We start from the raw sequence: 14,016 nt of genomic DNA, 5'->3' as shown, positions 1-14,016 counted from the left end.
TAGGCTGGGGCTGTTTTCCCTGGAGCACGGAGGCGTAGGGGGTGATATTACAGAGATTTACAAAATCATGAGGGGCATAGATAGGATAAATAGACAAGGTCTTTTCCTCAAAGTAAGGGAATCCAAACTAGAGGGCATAGGTTTAAGGTGAGATAGGAAAGATTTAGAAGGGGCAATGTTTTCATGTAGAGGATGGTGTGTGTATGGAATGAGTTGCCAGAGGAAGTGGTGGAGGCTGGTACAATTACAACATTTGAAAGGCATCTGGATTGGTATATGAATAGGAAGGGTTTGGAGGGATATGGGCCAAGTGCTGGCAAATGGAATTAGATCAGATTAGGATATCTGGTTGGCATGGATGAGTTGAAGTGAAGGGTCTGTTTCCATGCTCTAGAGTCAAACCCATCCATGCCGAACAGATATCCCAACCCAATCTAGTCCCACCTTCCAGCACCCGGCCCATATCCCTCCAAACCCTTCCTATTCATATACCCATCCAAATGCCTCTTAAATGTTGCAATTGTACCAGACTCCACCACATCCTCTGGCAGCTTATTCCATACACGTACCACTGTCTGATTTGGAGGCCAATTCACTGAGTATATTCAAGAAAAAGATTAATATTTCAATTTTAAAGGCATCAAGGGGTATAGTGAGAAAGCAGGAATGTGGATTTGAGAAGGAGGATCAGCCAGGGTCATAGTGAATGTTACAGCAGACTCAAGTGGCTGAATGGCCTCCTCCTGCTCCTAGTTTTGATGTAATTTAAGCATATTCAGGTCTGAGATAGATTTTTAACCAGTAAGGGAATCAAGGGTTTCAGGAAAAAGCAGCAAACTGCAGATCAGGAATATCAGATCAGCCATGATTTCATTGAAAGGTACAGTAATGGGCCAAATGGCCTGAATCTGCTGATGGCTCTATATTTGCTGGAAAAGGTCGGCGGGTCTTCCAAAACAGACGGTCTTGCTGCTCTGTCAACTTAGCGATGGATTAACCCACTTCCTCTCTCCCAAACCAGAGGAGATTGCCTCGCTGACAGAGCAGCTGAATGAAGCCACACAGCACTGGCACGAGATGGACAAGATAAGGAAACGGCTCCAAGAGGAACACACGCAGCTAGAGGTGGCACTGGAGGATCTCCAGGTACAACCCTTTCACCTTTCACCAGTCAAAGCAGCCGCAGCTGTCAGTGGGCAGGAGGTGGGGGCTGGAGGGTGTGGGGCAAGGTATTGGGGGAGTACGGCGATGGGGCAGTCACAGGTAAAATTGTCAAATTACCATGGTATACAATACCTACAGTGTGGGAGCAGGCCATTCAGCCCATTGAAGCCATTTCCAATGGTTAATTCATCTAACCTACACATCCCTGGACACTGGGCAATTTCCCATGGCCAATCCACCTAACCTGTACATCTTTGGACTGTGGGAGGGAACCCACGCAGACACAGGGAGAATGTGCAAAGTCCCCATAGACAGTCACCCTAGGCTGGAATCGAATCCAGGTCCCTGGTGCTGTGAGGTAACAGTGCTAACCACCGAGCCACCCCATTGATAAGAAGAACACTGAGAGACAATTCCCAATAAACAACACAAATCTAAAGCAAGCAGGAGAACAAAGGAACCTGGGTGTGTAACTGTATCAATCATTGAAGGTGTCAGGACAGCTTAAGGGACAGGTTGAGAGACCAATTTAATCATATGTTATTCCAGACCATACCAATAGGGCAAAGAGTTCAAAAGGAAAGAAGTTATGTTGAATTTGCATGAGATGTCATCAAGACATGACGTGGCATTATCATAATGGTCTGGCAGTATCATTCTCTGATACTTATCTTAGCTCCTGTTACATCATGTTGAGAGCTGAAACTGTGTTGCTGGAAAAGCGCAGCAGGTCAGGCAACATCCAAGGAGCAGGAGAATTGACGTTTCAGGCATAAGCCCTTCTTCAGGAATGAGGAAAGTATGCCAAGCAGGCTAAGATAAAAGGTATGGAGGAGGGACTTGGGGGAGGGGCATTAGAAATGCGATAGGTGGAAGGAGGTTAAGGTGCGGGTGATACCGGAATGGGGGTGGGGGTGGAGAGGTCAGGAAGAAGATTGCAGGTTAGGAAGGTGGTGCTGAGTTCGAGGGTTGGGACTGAAACAAGGTGGGGGGAGGGGAAATGAGGAAACTGGAGAAATCTGAGTTCATCCCTTGTGGTTGGAGGGTTCCTAGGCGGAAGATGAGGCGCTCTTCCTCCAGCCGTCGTGTTGCTATGGTCTGGCGATGGAGGAGTCCAAGGACCTGCATGTCCTTGGTGGAGTGGGAGGGGGAGTTGAAGTGTTGAGCCACGGGGTGGTTGGGTTGGTTGGTCCGGGTGTCCCAGAGGTGTTCTCTGAAACGTTCCGCAAGTAGGAGGCCTGTCTCCCCAATATAGAGGGGGCCACATCGGGTGCAGCGGATGCAATAGATGATGTGTGTGGAGGTGCAGGTGAATTTGTGGCGGATATGGAAGTATCCCTTGGGGCCTTGGAGGGAAGTGAGGGGGGAGGTGTGGGCGCAAGTTTTGCATTTCTTGCGGTTGCAGGGGAAGGTGCTGGGAGTGGAGGTTGGGTTGGTGGGGGGTGTGGACCTGACGAGGGAGTCACGGAGGGAGTGGTCTTTTCGGAACGCTGATAGGGGAGGGGAGAGAAATATATCCCTGGTGGTGGGGTCCGTTTGGAGGTGGCGGAAATGACAACAGATGATACGATGTATATGGAGGTTGGTGGGGTGGTAGGTGAGGACCAATGGGGTTCTGTCCTGGTGGCGTTTGGAGGGGCGGGGCTCCAGGGCGGAGGAGCGGGAAGTGGAGGAGATGCGGTGGAGGGCATCGTCGACCACGTCTGGGGGGAAATTGCAGTCTTTGAAGAAGAAGGCCATCTGGGTTGTTCGGTGTTGGAACTTCATCTTCCGCAGCTACACTGGCACAACCCCCCCACCTTTTCCTCCGCTACATCAATGACTGTATAGGCATTACCTCATGCTCCCACGAGGAGGTTGAACAGTTCATCCACTTTATTAACACCTTCCACCCTCAAATTTACCTGGACCGTCTCAGACTCCTCCCTCCCCTTCCTAGACCTCTCCATTTCTATCTCGGGCGACCGAATCAACACGGACATTTACTATAAACTGACCGACCTCCACAGCTACCTAGACTACACCTCCTCCCACCCTGCCCCCTGTAAAAACGCCATCCCATATTCCCAATTCCTTCGTCTCCGCTGCATCTGCTCCCAGGAGGACCAGTTCCAATACCGAACAACCCAGATGGCCTTCGTCAAGAATCAGATTCCGGATGAAGGACTTATGCCCGAAAAGTTAATTTTCCTGCTCCTGCCGGTTCTGCTGTGCTTTTCCAGCACCACTCTAATCTTGACGCTAATCTCCAGCAGCTGCAGTACCCACCTCTGCCTACATAATGATGAAACGTGGGTCACCTAGTACTGCATCATTCATTGAACTTTTCTTGCACCAGCTGCTATTTATAAATGTACATTACAATCTCAGGCACCTGTGTGTGTCTGCTCACACTGAGCAGGTTCAGATGCCCTAGCCCACATTACTCTGTGTCCTGCTGCAAAAGGACAGAGCTCAGTAACCATGGAAACTGTGAGCTTCATATCAGAAGCCAGGGTATGGTGGTACCGTCATGACCCTGTCCTTTAAAGGTGTGAGATGTACATTGGTGTGAGATGTACATTGGTGTGAGATGTACATTGGTGTGAGATGTAAACTAATATCAGATGTTGTTTCCTTTAACCTCAGCCGAAATATTGGTGTTTAGTTCTGGACTGTGTAAACTGGACATAGCAGGCTAAAGGTCCCAATTGTGCTGTAGTTATTCTAATACAAATAACCTTCATAGACTCACATTTTCTTCACAGGTTGCACTCCTTTTCTGGTGTTACTTGTACAGTAGGACAACCTGACGGCCTGTATTTCAGGTGATGTGTTGCTGATAAGTTCAATGAACATTAATCAGTTAGTTAAGTAGTGTAGTGCCAAAAGACTGGAGGTTGGCAAAAACGTGGTGCCACTGTCTAAGAAGGGCGGTAAAGACAAGCCAGGGAACTATAGACCTGTCATCCTGACCTCGGTGGTGGGCAAGTTGTTGGAGGGAATCCTGAGGGACAGGACGTACATTTATTTGGAAAGGCAAGGACTGATTCGGGATAGTCAACATGGCTTTGTGAGTGGGAAATCATGTCTCACAAACTTGATTGAGTCTTTTGAAAAAGTAACAAAGATGATTGATGAGGGCAGAGCAGTAGATGTGATCTATATGGACTTCAGTAAGGTGTTCAACAAGGTTCCCCATGGGAGACTGATTAGCAAGGTTAGATCTCATGGAATACAGGGAGAACTAGACATTTGGCTACAGAACTGGCTCAAAGGTAGAAGACAGAGGGTGTTGGTGGAGGGTTGTTTTTCAGACTGGAGGCCTGTGACCAGTGGAGTGCCACAAGGATCAGTGCTGGGCCCTCTACTTTTTGTCATTTACATAAATGATTTGGATGCAAGCATAAGAGGTACAGTTAGTAAGTTTGCAGATGACACCAAAATTGGAGGTGTAGTGGACAGCGAAGAGGGTTACCTCAGATTACAACAGGATCTGGACCAGATGGGCCAATGGGCTGAGAAGTGGCAGATGGAGTTTAATTCAGATAAATCCGAGATGCTGCATTTTGGGAAAGCAAATCTTAGCAGGACTTATACACTTAATGGTAAGGTCCTAGGGAGTGTTGCTGAACAAAGAGACCTTGGAGTGCAGATCCATAGCTTCTTGAAAGTAGGGTTGCAGGTAGATAGGGTAGTGAAGAAGGCGTTTGGTATGCTTTCCTTTATTGGTCAGAGTATTGAGTATAGGAGTTGTGGCTGTACAGGACATTGCTTAGGCCACTGTTGGAATATTGCGTGCAATTCTGGTCTCCTTCCTATTGGAAAGATGTTGTGAAACTTGAAATGGTTCAGAAAAGACTTACAAGGATGTTGCCAGGGTTGGAGGATTTGAGCTATAGGGAGAGGCTGAATAGGCTGGGGCTGTTTTCCCTGGAGCATCGGAGGCTGAGGGGTGACCTTATAGAGGTTTACAAAATTATGAGGGACATGGATAGGATAAATGGACAAAGTCTTTTCCCTGGGGTTGGGGAGTCCAGAACTAGAGGGCATAGGTTTAGGGTGAGAGGGGAAAGATATAAAAGAGACCTAAGGAGCAACTCTTTCACACAGAGGGTGGTACGTGTATGGAATGAGCTGCCAGAGGAAGTGTTGGACTCCGGTACAATTGCAACATTTAAGAGGCATTTGGGTGGGTATATGAATTGGAAGGGTTTGGAGGGATATGGGCCGGGTGCTGGCAGGTGGGACTAGATTGGGTTGGGATATCTGGTCGGCATGGATGGGTTGGACCGAAGGGTCTGTTTCCATGCTGTACATCTCTATGACTCTATAACATCAAAACACAGGATGACAGGATCCATTGAACAATTGACTGACATAGAGTTCCATGGTGTGAGAGAGGGAGCTGAACTTCCTTTTGAGAATGTGAATAATTGAATGGAGCCAAAGACTCTTGACAGATTGAGACAGGCAGGACTGACAGTGTTCTCTGGAATCTCCCTGTGCCACTGTCACTCACTGCTTCTCTCTTGTTGTGTGTTAGAATGAGCTGAAGACAGCAGAGAACAGGAGCAGCCGTCTTCAGGTGGAGCTGACTCAGCTGCAGAGTGAGAATGAGAGAAAACTAAAGGAGAAGGATGACGAGCTGGCCAGTGTGAGGTAAGGAGGAGGAAGCACACTCGGAAGCAGGGTGACCTGTACTCTGCCAACATTAATCATTTCGGAGAAAGGCAGGACTGCAGATGCTGGAGATCGTGAGTCGGGAGCGTGTTGCTGGAAAAGCACAGCAGGTCAGGCAGCACCTGAGGAGCAGGAGGTAGACGTTTCAGGCATAAACCCTTCATCAGGAATATGAGCCGAGGGGATGCAGAGATAAGTGGGATAGGGGGGTGGGTCTGGGGGATGGTATGAGAAGGCGATAGGTAGATGGAGGTGGGGGTAGTGGTGGTAGATCAGAGGGGAAGGTGGAGTGGATAGGTGGGAAGGAAGGTGGACAGGTAGGACAGGTCATGAGGGCGGTCCCGATTTGCAAGGTTGGATCTGGGATAAGATGGGGGGGAGGGGAAATGAGGAAGCTAGTGAACATCGATCATTTACAGAGGGAAAGCAAGGGTGTTTATTACTGCATTCATGTCTCAGATAATGTGACTGCTATTGCTGGCCACAGCCTGGGGAGCTTCAGTCAGCCAACCAGATACATTACTAACAAGAAAATAACCACTGGGAAGTCTAACAGCAGCAACCTGCATCTTTACAGCACCTGTAAAAAATGAAATGCCCCCCCTGTCAAAGGAGCATCCTGAAACAAAGTATAACACTGGCCCCCCCAGGAAGAGGGGTAAGTCAGAGATCCAAGAGGGTATAAGGAGTGTCTGCAGATAGGAAGTAAGGTGGAGACACACGAAGGTGTAGGAAGGCAAATCCAGAACTTGGGGGCCCTGTCAACTGAAGGTATGTCCAGTGGTGGCGAACCAATACAAATCAGGCATGTACACGATGCCTAAATTAGAGAGGGGCAGAGACTATACAATCATAGGATTTTACAATAGAGAAGGAGGCACTGTTCCCTGTCCGGGAGCAGCGGGAGAGAGAGCGAAGGTGATATTGGGACCAGGAGGATACCAGGAAGGGAAGGACTTGGTATATATTTGGGCAGCAGTTAAGGTTTTTTCTTTGTTTCATTTCTTTAAGTGCGTTGTCTGGTTTTAGTTAGTTGATATAAAGCTAAGGTTTACAATGTCAGGGGAACCTCAGACCCGTGGCATGTGTCTCTTGTTTGATGTGGGAGCTCAGGGATGTGGCTGACGTCCCTGACTCTTACACTTGCAGGAAGTGTGTCCAGCTGCAGCTCTTGTTTGACCACATGACGGCTCTGGAGCTGCGGATGGATTCACTCTGGAGCAGCCGCGATGCTGAGGAGGTCATGGATAACACGTTTAGTGAACTGGTCACACCGCAGGTTAGAATTGCTGAGGGAGACAGTGAATGGGTGACCAAAAGGCTGAAAAAGAGTAGGAAGGCAGTGCAGGTGTCCCCTGCGGTCATCTCCCTCCAAAACAGGTATACCGTTTTGGGTACTGTTGGGGGAAATGGCTCACCAGGGGAGGGCAGCAGTTGTCAGGATCATGGCACCGTGGTGGGCACTGCTGTTCAGAAGGGCGGGAAAAAGACTCATAGGACCATAGTCATCGGGGATTCTATTGTTAGGGGAGTAGATAGGCGGTTCAGTGGCCGAAAATAGGACTCCTGGATGGTATGTTGCCTCCCAAGTGCTCAGGTCAGGGATGTCACCCATTGGCTGCAGAGCATTCTAAAAGGGGAGGGGAACGGCCAGTTGTCTTGGTGCATATAGGCATCAACGATATAAGTACAAAACAAGATGAGGTCCTGAAAAGAATTCAGGGAGATAGGAGAGATGTTAAAAAGGAGGACCTCAAGGGTCTTGGGATTACTACCAGTGCCACATGCGAGCCAGCGTAGAAATGAAAAAATAGGCTGGATGAACACATGACTTGAGGGATGGTGTAGGAGGGAGGGGTTCAGATTTGTTGGACATTGGGACTGGTTCTGGGGAAGGTGGGACTATTACAAATTGGACAGTCTACATCTGAACCAGACTCGGCCTAGTGTCCTTGGGGGAGTTTTTGCTACTGCTGTTGGGGAGGGTTTAAACTAATGTGGCAGGGGGCTGAGAACCCCCAGAGAAAACAAGTAGGCAGTGAGGTGGAGACGGGAGACTGTAAGGATCATGAAGATAATCTTAATAAGGGGAAGAGTAGGCCAAGAGCAGGTGAGCACAAAAGAACTGGTGGCCTGAAGTATATCTACTTTAATGCAAGGAGTTTAGTGGGTAAGGCAGATGGACTTAGGGCTTAGATTGGTGCCTGGGAGTATGATATTATTGCAATCACAGAGACTTGGTTGAAGGAAGGGCATGATGACTGGCAACTAAATGTTCCAGGATATAGACGCTCAGACCAGACAGGGAGGGAAGTAAAAGGGAGGTGGAGTTGCATTGCTGGTCAAGAACAATATCATGGCTGTGCTAAAAGAGGACACTATGGAGGGCTGGAGTGTGAGGTAGAAGAACAAATAGGTAAACAGATTATGGAAAGATGAAGAGGCAATAGGGTAGTGGTGATGGGAGATTTTAATTTTCCCAACATTGACTGGGATACACTTAGCGTCAGAGGTCTGGATGGGGAAGAATTTATAAGAAGCGTCCAGGAGAGTTTTCTAGAGCAGTATGTCAATCGTCCGACAAGGGAAGGGGCCATATTGGACCTGGTACTGGGGAACAAGTCAGGACAAGTGGTGGAAGTTGCAGTGGGGGATTTCTTTGGGAATAGTGTCGACAATTCTGTAAGTTTTAGAAGAATTGAGACAAAGATATGAGTGGTCCTAAGGGAAGAGTACTAAACTGGGTCAAAGCCAATTATATCAAAATTTGGCAGGAGTTGGGAAATGTGGATTGGACACAGCTATTTGAAGGGTGGTCCACATTTGAGATGTGGGAGGCTTTCAAAGATAGGTTAAAGATAGTGCAGGATAAACATGTCCCATTGAAGGTAAAGGATAGGAAGGGCAAGATTCATGAACCGTGCATGACAGGAGAAATCATACAACTAGCCAAGAGGAAAAGGGAAGCATTCATAAGGTCCAGGCAGCTAAGAACAGAACGGGCCCTGGAGGAATATCGGAAGAGTAGGACCAGTCTTAAATGAAGAATCAAGTGGGCTAAAAGGGATCATGAAATAACTTTAGCGAGCAGAATTAAGGAGAATCCCAAAGCCTTTTATTCTTATATAAGAAGCAAGTGGGTAACTAGAGAAAGGATTGGTCCACTAAAGGATAACTAAGGAAGGCTGTAAGGCGAACCTGAGGGAATGGGTGAGATTCTGAATGATTACTTTGCATCAGTGTTCACTGAGGAGAGGAACATGATGGATGTTGAGATTAGAGATAGAAGTTTGATTACTCTGGATCACGGTGACATAAGTAGGGAAGATGTGTTGGGTATGCTAGAGGTTATTAAAGTGGGCAAATCCCCAGGACAGGATGGAATCTATCCCAGGTTGCTGAGGGAGGAGAGAGAGTAAATAGCTGGGGCCCTGACAGATATCTTTGTGGCATCCTTAAACACATGTGAGTTGCTGGAGGACTGGAAGGTTGCTCATGTTGTCCCCCTGAACAAGATGGGTAGTAGGGATATTCTGGATAACTACAGACCAGTGAGCCTAATGTCAGTGGTGGGAAAGTTGCTGGAGAAGGTACTGAGGGATAGTGTTTCTTTATATTTGGAAGCCAATGGGCTTATCAGTGATAGGCAATATGGTTTTGTGTGGGGGAGATCGTGCCTTATCAACTTAATAGAGGAAGTGACCAAGTTGATAGATGAAGGAAGGGCTGTAGATGTCATATACGTGGACTTTAGTAAGGTGTTTGATAAGGTTCCCCATGGTAGACTAATGGCGAAAGTGAAGTTACATGATGTGCAGAGTGCTTCAGCTAGGTGGATAAAGAACTGGTTGAGCATCAGGAGACACTAGTAGTTGAAGGGAGTTTCTCGAAATGGAGAAAGGTGACCAGCGGTGTTCCACAGGGATCAGTGCTGGGGCCACTGTTGTTTGTGACATACATCAATGATCTGGAAGAGGGCACTGTTGGTATGATCAGCAAGTTTGCAGATGACACAAAGATCGGTGGAGTAGCAGAAAGCATAGGGGACTGTCAGAGAATACAGGAGAATATAGATAGACTGGAGAGTTGGGTGGAGAAGTGGCAGATGGAGTTCAATCCAGGCAAATGTGAGGTGATGCATTTTGGGAAGTCTAATTCTAGAACAAATTATACAGTGAACGGAAGAGCCTTGGGAAAAGTTGATGATCAGAGAGATCTGGGAGTTCAGGTCCATTGTTCCCTGAAGGTTGCTGCACAGATGGATAGAGTGGTCAAGAAGGCGTATGGTATGCTTGCCTTCATTGGACGGGGTATTGAGTATAAGAGCTGGCAGGTCATGTTAAAATTGTACACGACATTGGTTCGGCTGCATTTAGAATATTGTGTACAGTTCTGGGCGCCACATTACCAAAAGGATGTGGACACTTTGGAGAGGGTGCAGAGAAGGTTTACGAGGATGTTGCCTAGTATGTAAGGTGCTATGAAGAGAGGTTGAGTAGGTTAGGATGGTTTTCATGAGAAAAAAGGAGATTGAGGGGGGACCTGGTTGAGGTTTACAAAATCATGAAGGGGTATAGACAGGGTGGATAGAGATATGCTTTTTCCCAAGGTGAGGGATTCAATAATGAGAGGTCACACCTTCAAGGTGAGGGGTGAAATGTTTAAGGGGGATACACATGGCAAGTACTTCACACAGAGGGTGGTAGGTGCCTGGAATGCGTTGCCAGCAGAGGTAGAGGCATAATTGTGCATAATGTTGGACACCTCAATCAGGTCACTTCTTAATCTTCTCTGCTCCAAGCAGAATAAGCCCAATCTCTCTAACCATTCCTTGTATCTAAAATCACTCATTCCTGTTATCATTCTACTCCAAGCAGAATAAGCCCAATCTCTCTAACCATTCCTTGTATCTAAAATCACTCATTCCTGTTATCATTCTACTCCAAGCAGAATAAGCCCGATCTCTCTAACCATTCCTTGTATCTAAAATCACTCATTCTTGTTATCATTCTAGTAAATCTCCTTTGAATTCTTTTCAGGACTTTAACATTTTACCTTAAATAAGGTGCCCAGAATTGAACACAACATCCTCAATGACCTGGCTCTCACAGTCTTCTGTGGCAATGAATTTCATTGGTTCCCCACTCTCTGGCTGAAGAAGATTTTCCTTACCTCCGTTCTAAAAGGTCTTCCCTTTACTCTAAGGCTATTCCCTTGGTCCTAGTCTCATCTGCCAATGGAAACATCTTCCCAACATCCACTCTGTCCAGGCCATTCAGTATTCTGTATGTTTCAATTAGATCCGTCCTCATCCTTCTAAATTCCATCGAGTATAGACCCAGAGTCCTCAAACGTTCCTCATATGTTAAGCTTCTCATTCCGGGGCCCATTCTTGCGAACTTCCTCTGAACCACTCCAGGGCGAATGCATCCTTCCTCAGATATGAGGCTCAAAACAGTGCACAATGCTCCAAATGTGGGCTGACTAGAGCCTTATAGAACCTCAGAAGTACATAAAAAGAAAAGTTGTGGTCCCAACACTGAGCCTTGCCGAACGCCACCTATCACCAGCTGCCATCCAAGACAGACCCTTTTATCCCTCCTCTCAAAACAAAAATACAGGAACAGCCGAATGTTAAGAGTTTGTGAGTCCATTCAGTATTCTAACAACAGTCGAGTAGAAACTGTTTCGAAACCGGCTGGTGCCTGTGTTCAGGCTTCTGTACCTTCTCCCCGATGGTAGAGGTTGTAGAAAAACATTGCCACGGTGGGATGGATCTTTGAGAATGCTGGCGGCCTTTCCTTGACAGCGGGCCTGGTAGATGGATTCTATCGATGGGAGGTTGGCCTTAGTGATTGTCTGGGCCAAGTTCACCACTCTCTGTAACCGTCTCCGATCTTGAATGGTACAGTTACCATACCAGGTAGTGATACATCCAAACAGAATGCTCTCGATAGTGCACCTATAAAAGTTGGTGAGGGTATTCGCAGTCATGCCAAATATCCTCAGCTGCCTGAGGAAAAAGAGACGTTGTTGAGCCTTTGTAACCAGTGTGTCCACATGAAGAGTCCAAGAAAGCTTGTTGTGGATGACCACTCCCAGGAGTTTGACACACTCCATTCATTCCACCTCTGTGCTGTTAATGTGTAGGGGGGCATGGGTAACATCCGCCAAAAGTCAATAATGAGTTCTTTGGTTTTGCCGGCATTGAGAGCTAGATTGTTCTCAGTGCATCATTTTTCCAGGTCTTTCACTCCCGTCTGTAACCTGTTTCGTCATCATCTGAGATTCGACCAACTATGGTGGTGTCATCAGCGAACTTGTAAATGGCATTAAGACCATAAGACATAGGAGTGGAAGTAAGGCCATTCAGCCCATCGAGTCCACTCCGCCATTCAATCATGGCTGATGGGCATTTCAACACCACTTACCCGCATTCTCCCCATAGCCCTTAATTCCTCGAGACATCAAGAATCTATCAATCTCTGCCTTGAAGACATTTAGCGTCCCGGCCTCCACTGCACTCTGCGGCAATGAATTCCACAGGCCCACCACTCTCTGGCTGAAGAAATGTCACCGCATTTCTGTTCTGAATTGACCCCCTCTAATTTTAAGGCTGTGTCCACGGGTCCTAGTCTCCTCGCCTAACGGAAACAATTTCCTAGCGCCCACCCTTTCCAAGCCATGTATTATCTTGTAATACATGTATCTTGTATCACTTAGTCTGGCATTTGGCGACGCAGTCATGGGTATACAGCGAGTACAGTAAGGGGCTGAGTACACACCCCTGGGAGGGCTCCAGTGTTGAGTGTTAGTGAGGATGAAATATTGTCCCCAATATTCACTGATTGTAGCCTGTGGGTCAGGAAACTGAAGATCCAGTTGCAGAGAGTGGGGCTTAGTCTGCGATCACTAAGATTAATAATTAGTCTCAAGGGGATAATAGTGTTGAAGGTTGAACTATAGTCAATGAATAGGATTCTTATGTAGCTGTTCTTGGTGTCAAGATGTTCTCGGGAGGAGTGAAGAGTAGGTATATGGCATCTGACGTGGATCTGTTGGTCTGACAGGCAAATTGGAGTGGGAAAGCTGGAGTTGATTAATGCCATGACCAGCGTTGCAAAGCACTTCATGCCCACTGAGGTTAGGGCCATTGGGTGGTAGTCGTTGAGACATGCTGCATGAGCCTTCTTAGGCACAGGGATGATGTTGGCCCTCTTGAAACAGGTAGAGACAGTGGCCTGCTGCAGGGAGAGGTTGAAGATTTTCCCAGTCCACCTGCATTATGAAATCTCCATGCTGACTGTAACTTTGCCTTTCCTACACATCTTTTCTATCTCCTGGTATATCTTGTGCCCCACTTCCTGAGGCCTGTACATAACTCCAATTATGTTTTATTTTACCTTTGTGGTTCCTCAACTCTACCCACACAGATTCTACACCATCTGACTCTATATCGTTTCTTACTATTGATTTCATTTTTTACGAATAAGGTAACCCCACCTCTCTGCCCACCTGCCTATCTTTTCAATAGGCTGTATATCCTTGAATATTCTGCTCCCACTTCTGATCTCCTTGCAGCCAGATCTTCGTGATGCCCACCACATCATACCTACCAATTTCAACCTTCACCACAAGCTCATTTACCTTATTCCTTATACTATGTGTATTCAGGTATAACACCTTCAGTCCTGTATTAACTGTCCCTCTTCTCATTGTCATTCATTATCCAATGTGCTTGAAGTTCGATTGGCATGTATTTAGATACAGTGAAGTGTTGTCTTACATTCTAACTAGGTAGATTGTACCATACAAAGTGCATCAGGGTAGCAGAACAGAGTGCCGCAGTGAGATAGAGAGAGAGAGAGAGAGAGAGACAGACAGACAGACAGAGATCTGAGGAAGGTTCCCTGGACATGAAATGTTAACTCTGATTGCTCTTCCCAGATACTGCCAGACCTGCTGAGCTTTTCCAGCAACTTCTGTTTTTGTTTCTGAATGTTATTAAAGACTGGTTCTGTGGTCACTGAAACAGCTGCGCTGGTATTGACCACCATTAGAACCAGGTGACCATTTAACCAGATGTTTATTTTGATTGGTTCTGATTTGGATGTTGATGAGCATTTTACCTGTTCCAAACCGGGATGTTCTGGGGTGTGCACTCTCCTGGGTACTGGCCTGTGAGTTCTC

General features: G+C 47.0%; 1 protein-coding gene across 1 annotated transcript in view; it reads left to right on the top strand.

The window, feature by feature from the left end:
• Positions 1 to 14,016, top strand: part of LOC140480877 (myosin-1B-like) — a 154,548-nt gene that overhangs the window by 98,539 nt on the left and 41,993 nt on the right. Inside the window, exons 33-34 of the mRNA XM_072576421.1 lie at positions 1,022 to 1,146; positions 5,690 to 5,805. Of these exons, the coding sequence (XP_072432522.1) occupies positions 1,022 to 1,146; positions 5,690 to 5,805 (241 nt within the window). The remainder of the gene's footprint in view (positions 1 to 1,021; positions 1,147 to 5,689; positions 5,806 to 14,016) is intronic.

Source organism: Chiloscyllium punctatum, chromosome 8 (assembly GCF_047496795.1).
Source record: "Chiloscyllium punctatum isolate Juve2018m chromosome 8, sChiPun1.3, whole genome shotgun sequence".
In the NCBI taxonomy this organism is placed as follows: domain Eukaryota; kingdom Metazoa; phylum Chordata; class Chondrichthyes; order Orectolobiformes; family Hemiscylliidae; genus Chiloscyllium; species Chiloscyllium punctatum.
The sequence above is the reverse complement of the archived record's forward strand: the minus strand, read 5'-3'. Positions and strand labels throughout refer to the sequence as shown.